The sequence below is a fragment of the Nothobranchius furzeri genome, chromosome 3 (genome assembly GCF_043380555.1).
Source record: "Nothobranchius furzeri strain GRZ-AD chromosome 3, NfurGRZ-RIMD1, whole genome shotgun sequence".
Taxonomy (NCBI): domain Eukaryota; kingdom Metazoa; phylum Chordata; class Actinopteri; order Cyprinodontiformes; family Nothobranchiidae; genus Nothobranchius; species Nothobranchius furzeri.
The window spans coordinates 87604306-87626838 of record NC_091743.1 but is presented as its reverse complement, the minus strand read 5'-3'; the positions used below and the strand labels follow the sequence as shown (position 1 = coordinate 87626838).

The following is a 22533-nucleotide window of genomic DNA, read 5'->3' as shown; positions in this document are numbered from 1 at the left end:
AACTGGAGTTTGTGGCAAAAACAAGATAGGTGCAGAAAACCTTTGGGTTTTTGGTCTAGGAAATTGCCTGATGCAGGACAGAGATATACTCCATTTGAAAAACAGTTGTTGGCATGTTATTGGGCTTTGTTGGAAACAGAAGCCCAAACTGTGGGGCATGAAGTAATGATGAGAACACATATACCCATTCTAACTTGGGTCATGAGCAATCCTACAACTCACCGCATAGGGGTAGCTCAAGAGGCTAGCATCATAAAATGGAAGTGGTATGTTTCTGAGAGAATGAAACCAGGAGAAAAAGGAGTATCAATGCTCCACGAGCAAGTGGCAGACGTTCCAGAAATGGATGAAGTGCCTTTTGAGGTAAAACCAATCCAGGATTCTCCTGTGAAACTGGGGGTAAGATGGAGCGAACTCACCCCAGAGCAGCAGGAGCGAGCCTGGTTCACTGATGGTTCCTGTCAATATGTGGCAGGAACCAGGAAATGGAAGGCTGGGGCATTTAACCCTGGTACACAACAAGTTATGGAACTCACAGGGACAGGAAAGAGTAGTCAATGGGCGGAGTTGAAAGCAGTACACATGGTAATAATGGCGGCTGGGGTGCAGGGAGTAAGTATTTATACTGACTCCTGGTCAGTAGCCCAAGGAATGTTAACTTGGATGCCAACTTGGCATGCTACACAATGGAAGATACATTCAAAAGAGGTTTGGGGAGCTGACCTATGGAAGGACATTTGGGAGAAATGCCAAAATATTCCTGTGTCAGTATTACATGTGGATGCTCATACTAATAACAATGATCCTGAATCCCTGCATAATCAGACTGTAGATAAGATAGTGAAAATTCAGGCTGTAAGACAATCAAGTCCTGGATTAGCCAAATGGGCTCACGTTACTGCTGGACATTGGGGTGTGCAGGGAACATTGAAATGGGCGAGGGACAGAGGAATAGATCTCATCATTGATGATATTAAAACTGCCATAGAAGATTGTGAACCTTGTCAACATCAGGAAAAGAGAATCCCTCGACATATACAGGGACAGATACATCGAGGTAAACAAGCGGGACAGTGTTGGCAGATTGATTTCATTGGACCATTGCCAAAAAGTAAAAACTGTAAGTATGCATGCACAGCCGTGGATACGGTGTCAGGGGTACTGGTGGTGCATCCGTGTCATAACGCCAATCAGGAGGCTACATTGAAATGTCTGTCATTAATAGAGACCTATTATGGACTACCTTTGCAGGTTCAGACTGATAATGGTACCCATTTCACTGGAAATAAGGTCAAAGAATGGGCAGAGAACAACGCGGTAGAATGGATCTATCATGTAGCATATCACCCGAAAGCTAGTGGACTCATTGAGAGAATGAATGGGTTACTGAAAGAGAAACTAAGGAAACTATCGGTTACTAATTCTTTGGACAAATGGAGAGAAAATCTGACTAGGGCAGTACATCAGTTAAATAACAGACCCGTGGGGGATGGAGTTACTCCACTGATGCTAATGGTTGCCAGGGCAGGAAGGGAAACAACTTCTACTGACCCTCCTATACGAATGTGGAAACTAACTTCTGAGGCAGAACTCCCTGTTAGAGCAACTGCGGGCTCTGTGGGATTAGATCTTAAAATCTTGGAAAGCATCACTTTAGTAACCAATAAAGTGACAGTGGTAAAAACAGGATTGGGAATTCAATGTCCACCAGGAACTTATGCTCATGTGTGTCCAAGAAGTGGTTTAGCTTTGAGGGGTCTAACCATTTTAGCTGGGGTAATAGACTCAGACTATCAAGGGGAAATAGGTGTGGTGTGTCAGCATACAGGTAAAGAACCGTTGGTACTGGAAAAAGGAGACAAGATAGCTCAGTTAGTAATCAAACGGTGTGTAATGTCCAAAGTTGAAGAGATTACTAAACCTACCACTATCACTCAGAGGGGTGAAACTGGGTTTGGATCATCAGACTTTACTGCGGGGGCAAAAGTGTGGGTGGAGCAGCTCAATGGTCCTCCCAGAGCTGGAGAGATTATTGCACAGGGAAAAGATGCTGTGGTAAGTGTATTGTTCCCCGGAGAGGAAAAATGGATTAATATTCCGATAAACAAATGTTACAGGAGAGAAAATTAATGCTTGTCATTCTATCTGCAGTTTTGTATGTATCCCATAGGCGGGTGTCTGAGTGACGGTGGTTGACTGGGTCCCCTTCCCCTACAAAAGGATTGAACCCTTGTCGAGGCGATGGATGGGCTCCGCGGACCTGGTGGTGTCGGATGTTTGGTCATCGTCCTCCATGTCCTCGCTGTCATCGCACTGAGGGCACATTTCTGTTGGGGGCTCACGGAAGGACAAGTGTTGGAAGAAGGGGTCATGGGCCATCTGGAATTGGTTAGCAGTATGTCCAACCGCACTCAAGGCACATTCACATGCAGAGCAAATGACGCTTGCTACTTGGGAAACCTAACATCTACCGGTAAGATGTACCGGTGCAGAGGATGTCTTAAATTCCGAGGAAGGGTGATCAGCCCGGGGGTGTTGGTTCAAGGATCAACAGTAACCTTTAATGCTGCAGCGCGCATCTGTGCATACCATCAGGGGAATGGTACTTGCATACAAAATGGCACAAATTGGAGTATGAAGGTTGATCACGATTTCTGGATCAGGAATGGAACTGTAATCACAGGAGGACACGCCTATTTGTACATATTCTGGGTGCTGCCCGACACAGCTAGAGCTACGCAGACAGCTGTAGCTCCCCTGGTTCACACTTGTCAACAAATGGGACAAATAAGGGTAGCCGAATATGTGCGATGGACTGTGAAATTCCCTCCTATTCCGCCTTGCAACAGGAGGAGGCGAGCATGGTATGACACCGTGCTAGGAGGAACTGGAACTTTGTATGGTCTGGCTAACACAGCAGACAATGAGGTAACACGAACTATGCTGTCCAACACTGGAGAATACACCGCACAAGCTGTCACCAAGACTGCAAGATGGATGCCTTCGACTGTATCTAGTCAGTTAGAAGGAAGTGATGTGTGGAAAAGTGTATTTAAATGGAATCTAAAGCTTTGGAATGAAATTTATGATGCATTGCATAATTTGTCACACATAGGTAATTGGACAGTCTGTTCCTTGCAGACTATTCATGCTGAGACACAAAGAAATAGGTTTCAAATACAGGTAATGAGTAATAACTATCATGCATGGCGAACATTATGGAACATCAGTAGTTCATTATGGCTACAGCCACATGCAGAAATGACGATTTGTAATAAATCTATGTGTACTGGATACTGGGATCAGTATAATATGACATCAGTAATGACTGTGTGTAGATATCAGATACTGCCGGTGATAACCACTAAAGGGTTTTGGTATCTCCATGTTAGTGGAGAGTGGTGGGATGTTAAAACAAATCGAACATATGAAGTAAAACACTGTGATGAGACTGATAAGGGTTTAGCCTGCCCATTGGTAAAAGGACATAGCAATCCATGTTTCACTGATTCAAGGGTCGTACTCTGTGATTGGACGGTCACACCCCCAGAGGAACAGTTTTGGCAGGTGGGTCCTAACACCTTATGCGTGGCTACAATGACCAATTCCCCACAGGTACCTTCAGTTCCCTTTTCAGGTTGTCTCAAGGGTATACATATGTGGGAATGGAATAACGTGACCTATTGGTTGAGTAATTACACTGTATCTAGTCGGCTGACTAAGATACAATGGGAGGTTTTACACTCCCCTTGGACACTCTCACTGGAACGATTCAAATGCGCATTGGATGGTTCCACTGAAGTGGCAAAATTGATTGACTCTCATAGGTCCAACCTTTCCAGGCTCATGGTGTCTACTCTTGTGGCACAAGGGGAAATAAAACATGTTGCTACATTGATTGAACAGGCTTCCGCTCATCATTGGTGGGATATATTTACAGGCATGTCGAGTACCGCTAATAAAGTGTTAATTCCACCTATGATTGCAGCATTAATTATAATCAGCATTCTAACATTGTGTAATCTTATTATTTGTTGGTATGTTATTCGATTAAGAAGAGAAATAAATTGGGTAATAATGCAAAGACTACGATGAAAATTAAAGTGGAACTACAAGGTATGTTATAAATGACGTTGGTTTTGATGGGGAAATGGTGATGGATATGTTACATAAATTAGATGAAAAGTTCAAGAGTGGAATGTAATAAAAATGAACTTGTCATCTGTTGTATAATTGCTTTATATAAGTTATTGATCACTACTGTTTGTCAATCACACTTATCATGAGGATGTAATCAAGGGTAATCATGGTAGAGCCGAACATAATGTGATCATGAGGATGTAATCAAGGTAATCATGGTGGAGGTGTGCAGCTTTGCACGCACATCAGGGAATGTATAAGGAGCAGAGCAGGGCTCAGGGGGGTTAGAGCTGCTTGAAGGATTCTACCTGACGAGGTTCATGGATTACATGTGTTCAGTTCTTCACCTATCATGGATTACGTTTTCTAACTGGGGTGTTCAGCTCTCCACCCATAAGCAACGGTAAGAGAAATGTTTCGTTCATGATTGATAACTTGTATGAATGCCGGTTGAATAAAGCCTTGTTGTTCATCTGATATTCAAGTTGTGTTTCATTGTTTCTGGCGTCGACTTGACAACGATCCTGATTAAATAAATATAAAGTGTAAAAAGAGACTTTGAGTCTTTTAAGGTAATTAAAATAAAATAAAACATTTTATTTTAGAACAAGACAGCAGCCTGCTGTCAGCAGGTGACGAGCCCCTCCTGCGTGTCGGGAGGCGATGCGCTGTGCCAGAGCGTCGGTACTGACACCCGCGGTAAAACGGACATTTAACCAAATTATGACCTTTACCCTCTTGCAATTTAACCTTCCCCTCATGTGAATGCAAAGCTCTGATTATTGACGCGCTCCAGACATCTGCATCCTGAGCACGGCCACAGTAACATTATTAAAGTGTCGCCACCTCAAAAACAAATTTAACACATGATCGTTCATGTCGGCTCATTTCCTTTTATGTTTTCTGTCTTTTATTTGTGCCTGATGCGTTTCGCTGCTGTGGAGCGGGGCGCATCATCTGTTTTGTCCTCCAATAACTTCACCTCACTGATGTGGCGGGCAAGCACTCCGCTGTTTTTGCAGTCGGTAGATCTTTTAGAACTGCAGTTTAAAGGTAACTCATAAGGTGAATATATATGAACCCAGGTAGCAGTTTTTCTTTAGGATTGAGAGGAGATGCAGGAAGATAATAAACAGGCAGGACAGAAAAATAGTCAAATAAAAACAAGTTAGTTTTTGTACCTGCTGGTTGCAACAAACAGACACCACTGAAGGTAATCAGAAGTGAGGAACAGAAAATGAAATTATTCTTTTAAAGTTTAGAGCAGCAGGAACTCTGAGAGGCTGCAGGCGCATCAGTTTGCTGCTGCTGCGCAGGGGAGAGAGGGCTGAAGCGGAGCAGTAAAGATGCAGAAACTACCGTTGTGAAAAGAGATGTGTTTAACTTAGAATATGTGGGCGCAATTTTAATTGTCAAAAACTCCAGCAAACAACCCCCCCCGGCGCCGCTTTAAGCTTGGTTTATGCTTGACGGATTCACTTTCCGCTTGGTGATGCGGCTCGTCTCTGCGGTGAGCCAATATTCTCCCAAACTGTAGGGGGCAGCATGGAGCTCTACGGCATGCATCCAACACTACACCATAGTAGAAGTAGAAATTACTGTTTACAACATGGCATTTCAGCATTTTTAACAGCGTCCTCGTCTTTTCCGACAGTGCGAGCTATTTCTCTCCAAGAATTATTAACAACATGTTGATCACGGTGATCTCTGAGAGCTGAATCATACAAATGTCTGTATTTACGAACCTGTCATACTAGTTCTTGCCAGTCCGCCATGTTTTTCCGCGTCCGACCGTCCGCGTGGTAAGAAAATTTCCTAGGTGTGCGATGCGGAAATTTTGGGCCGTGCGGAGACGCGGTGGAGGGGCGTGGTTGTCAAAATGACGCAATTTCACCGCGCGGAGCCGTGCGAACCTCGCGGAGGCGTCAAGCATAAACCAAGCTTAAGGTGTATGACGTCATGAACGACTAGTCAAAGTCGACTCGATTTTCATTACTTGACAGTCGACTTAAAAAAAAATTAAGTCATACAACCCCTAGTATACACGTGTTTTATAGATTTAAGAATTCTGCTCTGTGAAGGACCTGTCCAGGTGTGACCCCGCCCCTCAGCAGTGACTACAGGAACTGAAGCTTCGAGTGACTTGGTTCAGTTAAAGCCGTCAGGCAGATGACGGGGTGAGCTCTCTTACCCTCTCTCGGTGAGGTAGCGTGCTGCAGCGCTGTTCCTGGCGATGTTCCCTGCAGGAGAAATGTGGTCCGTTGTGACTGAGTCGCCTAAGTTCAGCAACACGTAAGCGTCCTTTATCGACTCTGGAGGCTGCAGCGCCATGGTCTGAATGAGGCGGAGAGAAAATAAAGTTAACAGCTCTCTCTCACAGAATCCTGGCTGCAGCAAGAGGACTATGTTAGCTTAAACGAGTCGACTCCTTCAAATTATTTAAATCATCATATTGCTCGAAGTACAGGGCGAGGAGGAGGAGTAGCAACCGTTTTTCATTCGGACTTATTAATCAGTCCCTTCCCAATTAATAGTTACAGTTCGTTCGAACATCTTATTCTTAGTTTTCCTAATCCAGATTGCAAAACTGTAAAACCACTCTTGTTTGTAGTTTTATATCGTCCACCAGGCCCTTACTCTGAGTTTTTGGATCAGATCTCTGATTTTTTATCAGATTTGGTGCTAAATACTGATAAGGTCATTGTAGTGGGGGATTTCAACATTCATGTGGACATTGAAAATGATAGCCTCAATGTAGCCTTTAGTAATATCTTAGACTCAATTGGTTTTACTCAAAGAATACATAGCTCCACCCACTCCTGCCATCATACATTGGACCTTGTTCTGACTTATGGTATAGAGTGTGAGGAAATAACGATCTTTCCACATAATCCTGTCCTCTCGGACCACTTTCTGATAACCTTTGAGTTTTTTATAACTGAGTTCTCGAGACATGAAAGTAAATTTCACTAGTCGGTCTCTATCTGACAACGCTGTTGCGTCTTTTAAATCAACTGTTCCATCTTTACTGTCCTCAGCATCTCAGAGGAACGTAACAGAGGGCAATATTTTCAGTTCTAGCCCCTCACAAATTGATGCCTTAGTTCATCATGTGAATTCCTCTTTACGTGTGGCATTAGATGATGTTGCCCCTTTAAAAAAGAAGGTAATTAGGGACAGGAAGTTGGCTCCCTGGTTTAATTCTCATTTACGAGCTTTAAAACAAAACTCTAGGAAAATGGAGAGAACATGGCGCTCTATGTACCATGAGGAGGCCTACCTGTCCTGGAAAAATAGTGTTGTGCTTCATAAAAATAAGCTTCGACAAACTAGAACTGCTTATTTCTCAGTTCTAATTGAGGAGAATAAGCATAATCCTAAATTTCTTTTCAGTACAGTTGCTAAACTCACACAGAATCATAGCTCTGAGCCATCTATTCCCTTAGCCCTCAGCAGTAATGACTTCATGGGATTTTTCACAAGTAAAATTAATTCTATTAGAAACTAAATCTTTAGCATCATCTCTAATGCGATTTCTTCTTCCTCTGTGTGTGTGTGTGTGTGTGTGTGTGTGTGTGTGTGTGTGTGTGTGTGTGTGTGTGTGTGTGCGTGCTCTGTCTTCTCGATCCCCAGTGAGTCGTGGAGGATGGCTGCTTTGGAGGATGGCTGCTTATACTGAGCCAGGATTCTCTGGAGGTTTCTTCCTGTTAAAAGGGAGTTTTCCTCTCCACTGTCGCTTTATGCTTGCTTAGTATGAGGATTGCTGTAAAGTCACTGACTAGTGTCAGTGACTTGATGCAATTTGCTGGGTTCCTTATATAGGAAACATTATTTCTGATTGGCTTAATGAACTGACCTGAATTGGAATGTTTATTATGTGAAGTGCCTTGAGACGACTCTTGTCGTGATTTGGCGCTATATAAATAAAGTTGAATTGAATTTAATTGAATATCATTTGTAGTTGTCAGAATTTTCAAATCCTAGGGTTTCACCATCTGTTTTCTACCAGAAGCTAATGCAGGAGATGTGCATGAGAACATATTCATGTTCAGTCTGCATGGAAAAACTAAGAGTGACCCATTATAATCAGAAATACTTATTAAAAAGTGGTTGTTGGTGAACCACGCCTTTAAACTGTCACTAATAGGGACAATGTCCACAACAAAGACACTTCCAGCTGCTTTAGAAGATAAATAAAAAATAGAATCAAAAGTATCTAAACGGTGTGTGTGTGTGTGTGTGTGTGTGTGTGTGTGTGTGTGTGTGTGTGTGTGTGTGTGCATTCCTACTTACCAAACAATCAAAAAAAGGGGGTGACTTGATGTAGGTGGATTTGGGGTCCCAGGTGTACAGCTTGTCAGAAGGAGCCACCAAAGAGTTCCAGCGCTCATTTACTTTCTGCAACAGCGACCCACATTACTGTCAGATTCTCTCAAATCAAACCGTTACAGCGTATTTCAAGCTTCCTCGACCTGACCTCTATCTTCTCATAGACTTCTTTGAACATGGATGGAATGACAAAAGCCCTCTCCACAGCCTGGATCTCCTCGCGTGTGGGCCAGATGTCCCTCAGGAAGATGTCTTTACCTTCTGAGTTGGTGGCTGCATTGAAGGCAGAGAACAGACCACACAAAGCATCAGAAGCTCAATAATCAGTAGTAATTCTTCTGTTTGAAAATTCCATTCAATTCAGATTATTTATAAAGCACCAAATCGGGACCAGAGTCGTCTCAAGGACCTTCACACAGTAAACATTCCAATTCAGGTCAGTTCATTAAGCCAATCAGTAAAAAGTTTCCTATATAAGGAACCCAGCAGGTTGCATCGAGTCACTGACTAGTGTCAGAGTCTTTACAGCAATCCTCAAACTAAGCAAGCATGCAGAGACAGTGGAGAGGAAAACTCCCTTTTAACAGGAAGAAACCTCCAGAGAATCCTGGCTCAGTATAAGCAGCCATCCTCCACGACTCACTGGGGATGGAGAAGACAGAGCACGCACGCACGCACGCACGCACACACACACACACACACACACACACGTCCCCCCCCCCCCCCCCCCCCCCCCCGTGTGTGTGAAACATTATTTCTGATTGGCTTAATGAACTGACCTGAATTGGAATGTTTATTATGTGAAGTGCCTTGAGACGACTCTTGTCGTGATTTGGCGCTATATAAATAAACTTTAATTGAATTGAATCACACCATTCTCCGTCTCATTCACCTTAGTTACACCATACATTTAGTGTTAAAGTTAGTCTAGTTTAATTTGTTTAGTAATAAATCTTTAAACTTTTAAACTAGACTCTCTCTTCTGTTGTCTCTGAGTGAATACGAAGCTGTTATCTAATCCCTGCAATAAAAAGGTCCAATCTTCTGGTAAAAATAACCCAACAGATCCATAAGGTTGATTTCATATTTTCTATGGAATCCTACGTCTTATGGCTTATTAAATAACATGTCATTTAAATCTTACACATATTCATAGACAACAACACCGTAACCTCATGCAGTTAATGGCAGGTGGGAATTCAGACCGTTGACTGTTTACATAAAGAAAAAAACCTCTGTGCCGACATTGTAGGTTTCTGAAGAGCTGAACTAAAGCCCAGAGGGCGGTTCTCTCCACCACCATCTTGGCCATGTAATGCATTTCGTCACTCCCACAAAATAAACGGAGCTGTGAGCGGGGAAGTGAGGGTGGGGGCAGATGATTGACACTCATCAAACCTTGAGCCGATGTAGCTACGAGCTAACTGACGAAGCTAACAGAGCTTGGCGGGTGCTTTTAGCCAGAAAACGGCAGTTGAGCAAAAACCTAAAAAAATAAAACCTAAAATAATTTTAGAAATAATATAAACATGTTTATTTCTGCTGTGAAAATTGGCCTTTTTAACATGGGGGTCAAAGGGAACTTGCTCCTTTCTGGAGCCGCCCTAGTGGATGAGCGAGGAACTGCAATTTTTGTAACTTCCGCATTGACTTCAGTGTTGTCAGGCAGTTTCCTCTTGATATTGATATAAGAACATGTTAGCTAGCAGGCTGATGCTGAGCTACTGCGTTGCATCAGGAGAGCAAAAACATCCGCAGGTTGGATGTATTTTAAACTGGACAACAGAGGCAGACTTACATCAGCTTATTGAGGAGTACTTAAGTTCAAATACTACTAACATGTTGTTTATGTATGACAATTCTCACCAATGGGCTCCTTCTCAAAGTCTATCCTCACAGTCCCGGCGATTGCATAAGCAATGACCAGTGGTGGTGACGCCAAGTAGTTGGCTCTAGTGTTGGGGTGGACTCGGCCCTCAAAGTTTCTGTTTCCAGACAGAACGCCAGCAGCAACCAGATCCCCCTGAAAGACCAACAAGTGTCAGCTTATCCAACAACACAACTGGTAACAAGGACAAGACAGCTGCAATATAAATGCCTCGGTAAAGGCTACCAGGGCAATAGAGCATGAATACCTCATCGCTGTACGACATTTTCTGTTTCGTCTTTGCATCAATGTGCAGTTTAGGTCATTTGTTATAAATTTAAGGTTCTGTTATTTGAGTTGAATGGCCAGACGCCTGAGACAGGGAGCATAAGTGCCTCAACTAAGAATAATGCTTTTCTTTAATTTAAACCCTTAAAAAAGTGAACATGTTTGTTTTGTAGGGCTGCAACAAACGATTATTTGGATAATCAATGAATCGGATGGGGTCTCGACACGATTAATCGATTAATCGGATTACATAGGGACATTTTTAAAAACTGCTAGGGAAACGTTATTTCTCTCCTTCCTTCACTTTATTAAACACAACATTATTAGAAAACAGTTCAATAGCAGAAAAACAACATGCCATCACCTAAATTGTCTTATAAGGTGTATAGACAGAGACCCTAAGCTACACCTATCTGTGACCTAAAATGCTTGGTCCAAGTTAACCAGCTTAAAGAGCAAGTCACCCCCAAATCAACTTTTTTTTGCTGATAAACTAAATAAACGAGTATCTAATCGTGCTGCAGACACGTGTCGTCAATAATTTGGCACTTCAGTGCATCTTAGTTAAAATTTAAATATTCTGCCTAAAACTGGCAGTGTTGTGCCGTTGTCAGGTAAAAACTCTGCACTGTATTTTAATTTAAATCTGCCACTGCTATTGGCTAAGAGGTATGCTATGATGTAAACTGGTACATTATGATGTCACAATGCTGTCGTGAGCCTGTGTGTGTGTGTATTTGTTAGCAGCTCCGCCTTCTCGGTCTGCCAGGCAACAGCATTTGTTGCATTTTTCAAACAGGAAGTGAGAGTGGAGTTAGACTCTGGTAGGGCTTGACTTGCTCTTTAAAGAGCAAGTCCAGACATAAAGAAGAGTTGTGCAACACAACGAATCGATGACGCAATTCGTTGCCAACGCTTTTAGTAATCGATTTTCATCGAATTTATCGATTCGTTGTTGCAGCCCTATTGTTTTGTCTCTATCGAAGAGGGGTGTGTGTGTGTGTGTGTGTGTGTGTGTGTGTGTGTGTGTGTGTGTGTACGATGCAGCAGTGAAATGAAGGCAGCTTCTAATATATATTATTATAAATATAAAGAACACACATACCTGAGTTATGGCCTCCACCACTGGATCAGGTAGCGGACCACTGTTTCCTATACACGTCATACAGCCGTAGCCAACCACCTCAAAGCTAGTAAGAGAAAACACATGATACTTTGGTAAATGGCCTGCATTCGTATAGTTCCTTCTAGAATTCTTGAACCCCCCAAGGAGCTTTACAACACAATCAGTCTTCCACCCATTCACACATTCACTCCCTGGTGGTGATACATTGAACTATAGCTAAGCTGGGGCACACTGACAGAGGTGAGGCTGCTGAGAGATGGCACCACCAGTTGCTCCGACCACCACCAGCAGGCAAGGCAGGTCAAGTACTTGCCTAAGGGCACAACAGTACCATTCTCTGCTGGGAGTCAGGATCGAACCGTCAACGCTGTTATTGCAGGACAACCCGCTCTACCTCCTTAGCTACTGCTGTCCCTGATACTTGGCTGTATTTATGACCAAACAAGACTAGCTTGCCAACAGCTAGTCTGGATCTCTACATGCTCCCCCTGGGTCAGGTCATACTTAATAACAACATTGCCTATCATAGCTATGCTAATGACACCCAGATCTACCTAGCCTTATCACCTAGTGACTGTCGTCCTCTGGACTCACTCTGTTAGTGTCTAGAACAAGTAAATGACTGGATGCAGTCAAACTTCCTCCAACTAAACAAAGACAAGACTGAAGTTATTGTCTTTGACAACAAGAAGGATAGAATGGATGTTATTGCTCAGCTGGACTCCAGGGGAATAAAGACAAATACCCAGGTTAGAAATCTTGGTGTTATCATTGACTCTGACCTGAGCTTCTCTGGACATATTAAGGCTTTAACTAAATCAGCGTTTTATCACCTTCATCAAACATCAAGAGTCAGAGGTCTCAAGTCCAGACCAGACTTAGAGAAACGTATTCATGCTTTTATTTCTAGTCAGCTGGACTATCGCAATGGTCTCCTAACTGGTCTTCCCAAAAAAGCTGTGAAGCAACTGCAGCTTGTTCAGAATGCTGCTGCTAGAGTCTTAACAAGAACTAAGAGAACATCACTCCTGTTCTTAGATCCCTACACTGGTTACCAGTAAACTACAGAATATACTTCAAAGTGCTCCTACTAGTTTATAAATCACTCAATGGCATGGGACCAAAATACATGTCAGATCTCATTCCTGTATAAACACCCAATAGGGCTCTGAGATCCCTTGGAAACAATCAGCTGGTAGAACTACGGGTCAGAACCAAACATGGTGGAGATGCATTTAACTACTAGGCTGCTCACATATGGAATCAGCTCCCCCATGACCTCAGATCTACCCCAACCCTAGTGTTGTTTAAATCAGAACTAAAAACCCTCATGTACTCATCAGCATTTAAAAGCATCGTTTCTTATCATGCGTCATCTCCACCGTAATCTGCGCTGTAACTTTGTCTCCTTATTTAGCTCTAAACTGTAATTCATCTGTGTGTATTTTAGTTTGTGTATTTATGTTGTTTTCATATTATGTCCTGATAATTGTAAAGCACATTGAATTGCCTCTGTGTTTGAAATATGCTCTAGAAATAAAGCTGCCTTGCCTTGCCTTATTACTGTTCTTTCTTTGCTCTAAGTGTTTGTTCTGCTGTAACAAGTTAATTTCCCTACTGTAGAATTAATAAAGTATTCTATTCTATTCCATTTGGCATTACACCAATAATCAGAAAGAAATGATCCAACACTCCAGCAGGAGGTCGTCTAGGCAGCACGGGGCTGGTAGCCGTCTGTTAAAGCTGATTTTGGAGTAAAGGTTTATAATAATAATAACTTTATTTATAAAGCACTTTTAAACAAAGTTCTGAATGGTAAAGGATAAAAATAGTATAAAAAAGACAAGACCCTTGATGCTATTGCCTACCAAGGATCCTTAGGCAAGACCCTTGGTGCCATTTGCCCACTTCATAACCAAGATGAGAGCAACCAAAATTAATGAGATGCCGGCTCAGACGTCACCTGGCCTAACAAGGTCTGCGTCAGGTGCAGGGGAACCAGAGCACCCTGATGAAAAGTGGGCAAATGGCCCAAGATGGGAATGGGCGAGATGCCAGAACCTGGATCTCTTGGAATGCTGCTACTACTCCAGTAACCCTAGTCAGAGGGGTTACATGCAAGGAATGCGGGAAGAATGGTTACTTCAAATCCCGCACTCAACACTAACAGCCAAACAACTAGTAGCTCAGTGTTCCAACATCCACAAACGGCAACTGCTATCACAACTAGATATTGACGAGATTCAACACAAATACTACGGCAAGGGGTAGCCAGGACACAAGGTCAGAAGGCAGTTAACATCATCTACCCATACAGAGATTGGGTACGAAGCCCCAATAAGTGAAACAATGCTGAACAAGGCAGATACTGAGGCCCTGTCCACACGTAGCCGGGGATCTGCCAAAACGTAGATATTTTTCTAAGTTTTGGCCTGTCATCCACACGAAAACAGAGTTTTTTCACACGAAAACGGATCTTTTTAAAAACTCCGGCCAAAGTGAAGATCTGCGTTTTCTCCGTTTTGGGTGTCTGCGTGTGGACGGACATAACCGGAGTTTTAAGGTCCGCAGCGTCACTTTCCGCGACAAAAAATGCTGACATCACGTGTGCGACCTGCGTTTACACTAGCCGGCATCATGGAAGCCCTCAGAGCTGCGCTCTGTCACTACCCGATCCATCAATTGTCCAAGCGCTTTCTGCTTGTTTGTTTTTGCAAGCGGAATTACTGCTCCATGCGTAAGACCACAGACGAAGGACGAGGTTAAGAACGGGGGAAGTACTGCCGCCTACAGGTCTGGCATGTCCTTAACAACGTATTTATCCGGGTACGTGTGGACAGAGTTTGTTTTTAAAACGCGGTGGTGTGGATGCAAGTTTCTGGAGGGGCGGATATTCGTTTTCAAAAAACCCGGCTACGTGTGGACTAGGCCTGACACGACTGATAGGATAATGGCACGAATAAACACCAGGTACCCCCGACGCCAACTGACCAATGAGCTGAGATGCTTGGCTATAAGAACAAGAGCACCTATGACAGACAATACCCACCATGGAAGAGAAGGTTGGAGGCCAAAATCAAGGCAGCATGGAGAGAAATGAGGCAACTATCAGGCACAAGGAGGAAACCTAAAGAGATACACAAGAGACAGTGAAGCCAGACAAATAAACCAGCTCGTCTCGACCCAACCAGGTAAAGTGTATTCTCAGTGGCAGGGTAATAACAGCAGAGTAGACCCACCAAGGCTTTAGACTGAACAGTACTGGAAGGGCATTTGGGAGAAGGAGGCATGCAAATAGCAACATCCCTGAGCAGAGGCCAGTATCCACCACTGTGGCAGACATTCAGGAAAAAGTCTCAGGTATAAAAACAGGACAGCACCAGGACCTGACATGATACACGTCTACTGGCTTAAGAAGCTCACTGCACTCCACGAACGCCTGGCGGCACAAATGAACTAGCTTCTAAAGGATGGGACTCACCCTGAATGGCTGACTGAAGGATGCACAATCCTGACCATGAAGGACCCCTCCAAGGGTACAGTCCCATCCAACTATCGGGCAATAGCCTGTCTCTCCGCAATATGGAAGCTCATGTCAGGCATCATAGCGACTACGACGAGTGGGCACATGGATCAATACATGAGCACAGCACAGAAGGGCTTTGGCAGAGCTGCTGATAGACTGAACAATTGTCCAAGACTGCAAAGCCCGATACAACAACCAGTGTACGACCTGGATTGATTACAAGAAAGCCTATGACTCAATGCCGCACCCATGGATCAAATTTCATAAACAGATGAAAGATTACAAATTAGAGTAAAAATAAGAAAATAAAAGGTTTAGGTAAAAGCAGCTTTAAATAAAAGGGTCTTCAGCTGTTTTTTAAAAGTGTCCAGACTGTCAATGCTACGTAAGGATAAAGGAAGATCATTCCAAAGTCGTGGTGCAACAGTCTGGAAGGAGCAATCACCTCGACTTTTATATCTGGTCTTTGGAACTTCTAGTAGGTTCTGGTGGGTGGACCTGAGGGCTCGGGTTGGAGCATAAAGCCCCATTCCCACCTGTACCGGGTCGGCCCGGGCCGGGTAGCGTAGGTTGTTTACATATCTGGGTGGCCTGGAATTTTCCCGGGCCAACCAAGGCTCATTCTCGGCCCTCTTCCCGAGGGGTACTGCTTCAGGCCGACCAGGGCCAACACGCCTACTGCTGACAGCAAATTCACACCTTCCATTAGAGCAAGCCTCTGATTGGTGGGTAGAATCAGCCCATTCACACCTTCCATTAGAGCAAGCCTCTGATTGGTGGGTAGAATCAGCCCATTCACACCTTCCATTAGAGCAAGCCTCTGATTGGTGGGTAGAATCAGCCCACATGGGCTTAAGACAAGGATGTGTGGAATCAACCGGGCCAGGCTGGGGCCGACTGGGGCTACCCGGCCCGGGCCGACCCGGTACAGATGGGAATGGCCCGTAAGGCTTTGACAGTTCAGTAATATAGGGAGGACCTTGACCATGTAGAGCCCTGAAAGTTAAAGGGGCACTGCTGCTGCTGCTTGTATCGCTGGCTGTAATGCACACACAAGCTTGCAATATAAAGAAGGAGAACACCTGTCCCCCTCCAGCTCGACTGTGTGACTGCACTAACCTGTCCTGTGTGACCCTCAACATGTAACCCTCATGTCCATGCTGTCTCTGGAGGAGCAGATAGGAGACAAGATCTCCTGTAACTTCAAATGAACCAAAGCTTCCTCCCAGTTTCTCTCTAGTTTTAACTTCTCCGTGTCCCTAAATAAAAAAAGACAGATGTTTACGCTGCAGCTGCCGTCACTCTACCCCGCTCCCTCCCCAAGACCGGATCTCCTGACATCACAGCACTCGGTCTGACTGAGCGCTTCCAGGAGAAATAATAATGAAATTATGAAAATAATAATGCGTATTTGGAGAAGCGTCCACCGATTCTTTCTCTCTGTCTCTCTCTCTCTCTCTCCCTCTGTCTCTCTCTCTCTCTCTCTGTCTCCGTCTCTCTCTGTCTCTCTCTCTCTCTATCAGATCGAGCGGAGCGCGACTGATTCAGTTTGGGTTCAGTCTCAGCCAAGTCACAACTCCAGCGCTCAGCCCTGCAGTACCACATAAAGGCAGACCAACGTTTCCTACCCGGTAAATGTGGAGAAAACCCACTCTGACAGATCCCGATGCCACGCTGGTGCCGCTGTTAAAATAACAAAACTACATTCCACTATAACTGGTTATGGCTACTCTTCTATGATGCAGAATCGTTTATGTCTGCATCTCGATGCATTGATTATTTGATTATTTTCCTCAGCTCTATCCTACACCTCCCAGTCGACCGTCGGGGATGGGGGTGGAGGGTGCGTGCGGGGTTTGGGGACCACAAAGAGAGGGCTCACGGGCCAGACGTGGCCCGCGGGCTGCTAATTGAGTATCACTGCCTTAAAATAACAGTACAGCTGAATATCATCTGCATATAGGTGATAAGAGACATTATGAAAACAATCAGTTATCTGTCCAAGAGGGTGTATGTATAGTAGAAATAAGAGTGGGCCCAACACAGAGCCTTGGGGTACCTCACAGAACAGATGGGTAGAATATGACATGATTTGGCTTATACAGACACTGTAACTTCTGTTAGAAAAGTACGATCTAAACCGGTCTAGAACAGTTCAAGAGATCCCCACCGAGTCACCAAGTCTGCTAATTAATGTGCTGTGATCAACAGTGTCAAAAGCTGCAGAAAGATCTAACAATACTAACACCGTGAATTCCCCGTTGTCTGCAGCCATCATGATGCCACAGGAAACTTTAAGCTAAGCTGTTTCTGTTGAATTCTTTTTACGAAAGCCAGATTGGAATTCATCAAAACTGTTGTGTAGTTCCAGAAAAGTAACTGATCCGCCACAACCTTTTCCAATATTTTAGAGATAAAGGGTAATTTAGAAATGGGTAATTTTTAGGCTGAGATTAGTCCAAACTTGTTTTTTTAAGGATAGGTTCAATAAGTGCATGTTTGAAAACGTACAGAGCCAGATTGAAGAGATAAATTAATAATGGTACATTTGATGGAGGCCAAGTCTCCATCAAATGTACCATATATCAAGGAGACGCCCTTTCCTGACTGATATTCTGCATAGGTCTGAGCCCCCTCAGCCAAATAATCAACAAGATTGACTATGGATACTGACTCAAGAATGGAACTACAATCAGCCACCACTATGGATGACATAAAGCTGTACGCCAAGAGCGAGCGAGACATTGACTCACTGATCCACACCACCAGGATCTACAGCACTGACATTGGAATGTCATTCGGACTTGAGGTGTGGTTGGATGGTGACAAAGAAAGGGAAGGTAGTCCACACAGAAGGGGTCTCATTCTCAGAAGGAACAATTGCAGACTTTGAGTACAGCTACAAGTACCTTGGTATCCCACAAGCAAATGTCAACCTTTATGAAGCCACAAGGAAATGAGCCACAGCCAAATACCTACAAGTAAGACAAGTCATAAGAAGTCATCTCAACGGCAAGAACAAGATCTCGGCAATAAACAGCTATGCCCTGCCAGTAATCAGATACCCTGCTGGAATAATAAGCTGGCCAAAGTAAGAAATACAGACCATAGATGTTAGGACATGGAAGCTCCTAAACATGCATTGAGGGTTTCATCCCAAATCCAGCACGTTGAGACTGTACACTAGCCGTAAGGAAGGAGGCCTAGGTGAGAGAGCCACTGTCCAGGACAAAACATCCAAGATCCATAAATGCATTAAGGATAAGGCCCCAACAGATGACATGCTCAGGGAATGTCTCAGACAAAGGCAAACAGAGGAACAGACGCTGGAAATACCATCATGGAAGGACAACCCTCTACATGGGATGTACCACAGACAGAAAACTGAAGTGGGTATAGAGAAATCCTACCAATGGCTAGAAAGAGCTGGTCTGAAAGACAGCAGAGGCACTCATCATGGCTGCACAGGAACACCAGAGCAACAGAGGCTAAGATCTACCACACCAGACAAGATACAAGGTGTAGGCTAAGCAAAGAGCCCCCTGAGACAATCCACCACATTACTGCAGGGTGTAAGATGCTGGCAGGGAAAGCATACATGGAACGCCACAACTAGGTGGCTGGCATCGTGTAGAAACATCTGTGCAGAGTATGGACTGGAAGCCCCAAGGTCAAAGCGGGTAACATCCCCTACGATGGTTGAGAACGAGAGAGCCAAGCTCCTGTGGGACATCCAGATCAAGATTGACAAAGTGGTGATGACGAACCAACCAGACATTGTGGTGGTGGACAAACAACAGAGGACAGCCGTTGTGGTTGATGTGGCAATACCAAGTGATGGCAACATCAGGAAAAAGGAAAATGAGAAACTAAAAAGTACCAGGGACTCAAAGAAGAACTTGAGAAAGGCTGGAGAGTGAAGACATTAGTGGTGCCCGTGGTCATCGAGGCACTCTGGGCAGTAACCCCCAAACTGGAGAATTGGGTAAGCAGATCCCAGGAAAAACATCAGACACCTTAGTTCAAGAAAGAGCACTTCTAGTTGGTAGTACTGGGACCAGTTATGAAGTGGTAGTACTGGGACCAGTGATGAGGTAGTAGTACTGGGTGCCTTACTTAGTAGAGTTCTATTCACCAGGAAAAGGTTTTTAGGTTTGTCCAACACAGATGAATGCCAATGAACCTTAATGAGCAGCTTACCCCAGCTGAGACAGGTAGTCCATCACTCCACTCTCTTTCAGGTAATAGGTCACCACTCCGCTGCCAGGGGACAGGCTGGTCTTTATGTACGGCTTCACACTCAAACCACATTCTATGGCTTTCTTTGCTAGGAGTCCTGAAATGAAAGGTTCCATGCATGGATTCATTTTGGGAGAACAATAATGAGTGAATGTTTCTAAATCCACCTGCTCCGAGCATGACGGATGGGTTGCTGGTGTTGGTGCAGCTGGTGATGGCAGCAATGACCACTGAGCCGTGACTTAATATGTATTCCTTGCCACCAAAGTGAAAGGGGACCACAGCAGCGTGGCGTTCAGGGGCCACCTGAAAGCCCTTAAATCCTTGCTGAAATCACAGACATAAAACACGTTAGATATCTGAAACACAATCACTGCTTCGCTGTTTTATGTTATAAATAAACATCAACAAAACAGATAAACAGCAACAAAAATCTGTTACATAATTCTAGTTGTTTTGTTCATTGGTCATGTCAGTAAAAATGTTCCTTTGTTTAATATGAAAAACCAGAAAAATGAAAGTTTTCATTTTCAACCAGTTTTATTAAAAAAAAAGGTAAATGTTTAGATGTCAAATGAAGTGTTTTTATCTCATGTCCACCTTAAAACAGTACAATATATACAGTATCCTCCTAACGTAGATCAGTGATGAAGTGGTAGTACTGGGACCAGTCATGAAGTGGTAGTACTGGGACCAGTCATGAAATGGTAGTACTGGGACCAGTCATGAAGTGGTAGTACTGGGACCAGTCATGAAGTGGTAGTACTGGGACCAGTCATGAAGTGGTAGTACTGGGACCAGTCATGAAGTGGTAGTACTGGGACCAGTCATGAAGTGGTAGTACTGGGACCAGTCATGAAGTGGTAGTACTGGGACCAGTCATGAAGTGGTAGTACTGGGACCAGTCATGAAGTGGTAGTACTGGGACCAGTCATAATGTGGTCAGGGTTTCCCTTACATAGGCGTAGCCGTGGCGGCCCGCCACGCCTGAAATCCCACCGCCACGCCTACAAGATCCCAAGTTTTTTTTTTTTTTGCGCTGTTTCCCGAAGAAGCAGCGGGAACTACTATGTTGTCGCTTGTGATCACAGCCGGCGGGCAGCAAGGAGGAGCAGGCAGGGCAAGGTGAAGTTACAGCATAAGTTACTGAGTTTAAAATTAGAAAGGCAGCAGTGGATATAATGCTTTTACGTTTACATGTTTCAATAGCATTAAGATAAATGAGTGTTGACGATCTGACAGGGTTTCCTCCAGTGCTTATTAGGCCAGGTTCTCCTCTCCCCACCAGGATAAGCATCACTTATTCATGTAAAATTTATTTATTTTTTCATGTCTGACTTTAACCGCATCTAATACTGTATTACGGCGTGAGCGCAACAGCGACAACTTAAGATCGATGTGTGAGCAGCCTGAGAGGCCGGGTGTTTCATCTGAACCCTTAAAACCTCCAGCAGGCTACCCTGCACTATTGACGCGTTAGCGCAGGGCGCTAACAACTTAGCGACGTGACATGTCTCGGAGAAAGGGTAAAACACGTTGGACGCTTCTTCTGAAGCAGGAAAATAACACTTCTTCTTAAGCAGAGCACGACGTCGCCTCGACTCGTTCACGGCCGAGCCGGACTGGGCTCGATAACATTGACCCAGCACAGCCACTGGGTCGTTGGAGCTGCCCCGTGACTGCCTGATGGAAAACCAGCGGGTTTCATCAGACTCGTAGTTTCTTGTTTTTGCTGGGGACCCCCTGTATTTTACCACTCCCTCCTGCAGTCTTCCCCTATTAACATTTAAAATGATTCTGTAAATTCCGTGTATCAATAGAAAAAATCTCTGCCTCTGCCAGCTGCAGTAAATGTAGTCTCCAAATAATAAATAAGAGGTGCATTCATCTGTGGATCTCCTTTGATCCGCATTAGTGATATTTTCAGCACCAGAACAGTGAAGCAAAGAAACAGATTCCTGAGTTTGTTAGTGATTTTATTCATTAGGTGCATCTAACCTGTTCTATTTTTCTCTGAAATGAGATCAAATCAGTGCTTCTATGGGTTGTCTCCACTCTGCACTAGAAAATGTTACTTTATTTAGAGACGTGTCATAATTTCTCTCCAAAGTGGTGGTACTGGGACCAGTTATAAAGTGGTGGTACTGGGACCGGTGATGATGTGGTAGTACTGGGATCCAGTGATGAAGTGGTGGTACTGGGACCAGTGATGATGTGGTAGTACTGGGATCCAGTGATGAAGTGGTGGTACTGGGACCTACCTTTGCTCCCAAACACGTCTCAAAGTCTTTCTTCATGTCAGAAACTGGAATTCTGTCCTGAGGCCTTTTGGGCCCGCTACAGCACGGGACCACTGAGCTGAGATCCAGCTCCACCACCTACCAGGAACGAGACCAGAACATTTAGTCTCAGGGTTCTGTCTGCATTTACAAGAGCAGGTAGGAATTTTTTTCCAGGTAACTGTCTTACCTGAGTGTAATCTGGATCCTGAGCGGCATCATTATAGTCTCTGAACATGGCCACTGCCTTCAGGTACTTTGTGATGTAGTCCAACTTTTCTCTTTCTCGTCCTAAAAGAAGACAGAGGGAAACGATTATCTCCTGAAGCAATTACCATGGCAACTGTGATTAACTCAAATACTTTATTTGGCATCAGTTCTCAGTGGAATAGAAAATTTCAGTAAACAGACAAAAGAAGCTGTTAAACCTATGATGGGATTTTGAGAGGTTGAGGACCAACAAACTGTAAGACGGAGAGGAAATTATCTCTGTCTGGCCCCAAAACAATTTCTAATCGGAATCTGGCGTCCTTGAGCCAGCAAGGCTCCAAAGAAAACTCCCCCCTCAGAAGATATATGGAATGTGCCGTCGCTATGGCAACTCAGCTCTGTCTCCTTTCCCAGCCTGGGCGGGACTGCGGGAAGGCCGCTGAAGCGTCCAGGGTCACTGCAACCCTCCAACCCTCAATGCTCCCCCCCCCCCCTATCCACAATGAGGTGACATGCACTGCTTCATCGT

The 22533-nt window shown here is 44.3% G+C and overlaps 1 protein-coding gene across 3 annotated transcripts in view; it reads right to left on the bottom strand.

Annotated features, from left to right (window-relative positions):
* The window catches only part of aco1 (aconitase 1, soluble), a 40459-nt gene that overhangs the window by 5596 nt on the left and 12330 nt on the right, over positions 1–22533 (bottom strand). For all 3 annotated transcript variants that reach the window (XM_054733829.1, XM_054733836.2, XM_054733824.2), the window contains exons 9-17: positions 21985–22085; positions 21777–21893; positions 19683–19842; positions 19477–19612; positions 11730–11814; positions 10336–10492; positions 8618–8742; positions 8434–8538; positions 6332–6474 (exon numbers count right to left, since the gene is read on the bottom strand). In XM_054733829.1, the coding sequence (XP_054589804.1) occupies positions 6332–6474; positions 8434–8538; positions 8618–8742; positions 10336–10492; positions 11730–11814; positions 19477–19612; positions 19683–19842; positions 21777–21893; positions 21985–22085 (1129 nt within the window). The remainder of the gene's footprint in view (positions 1–6331; positions 6475–8433; positions 8539–8617; positions 8743–10335; positions 10493–11729; positions 11815–19476; positions 19613–19682; positions 19843–21776; positions 21894–21984; positions 22086–22533) is intronic.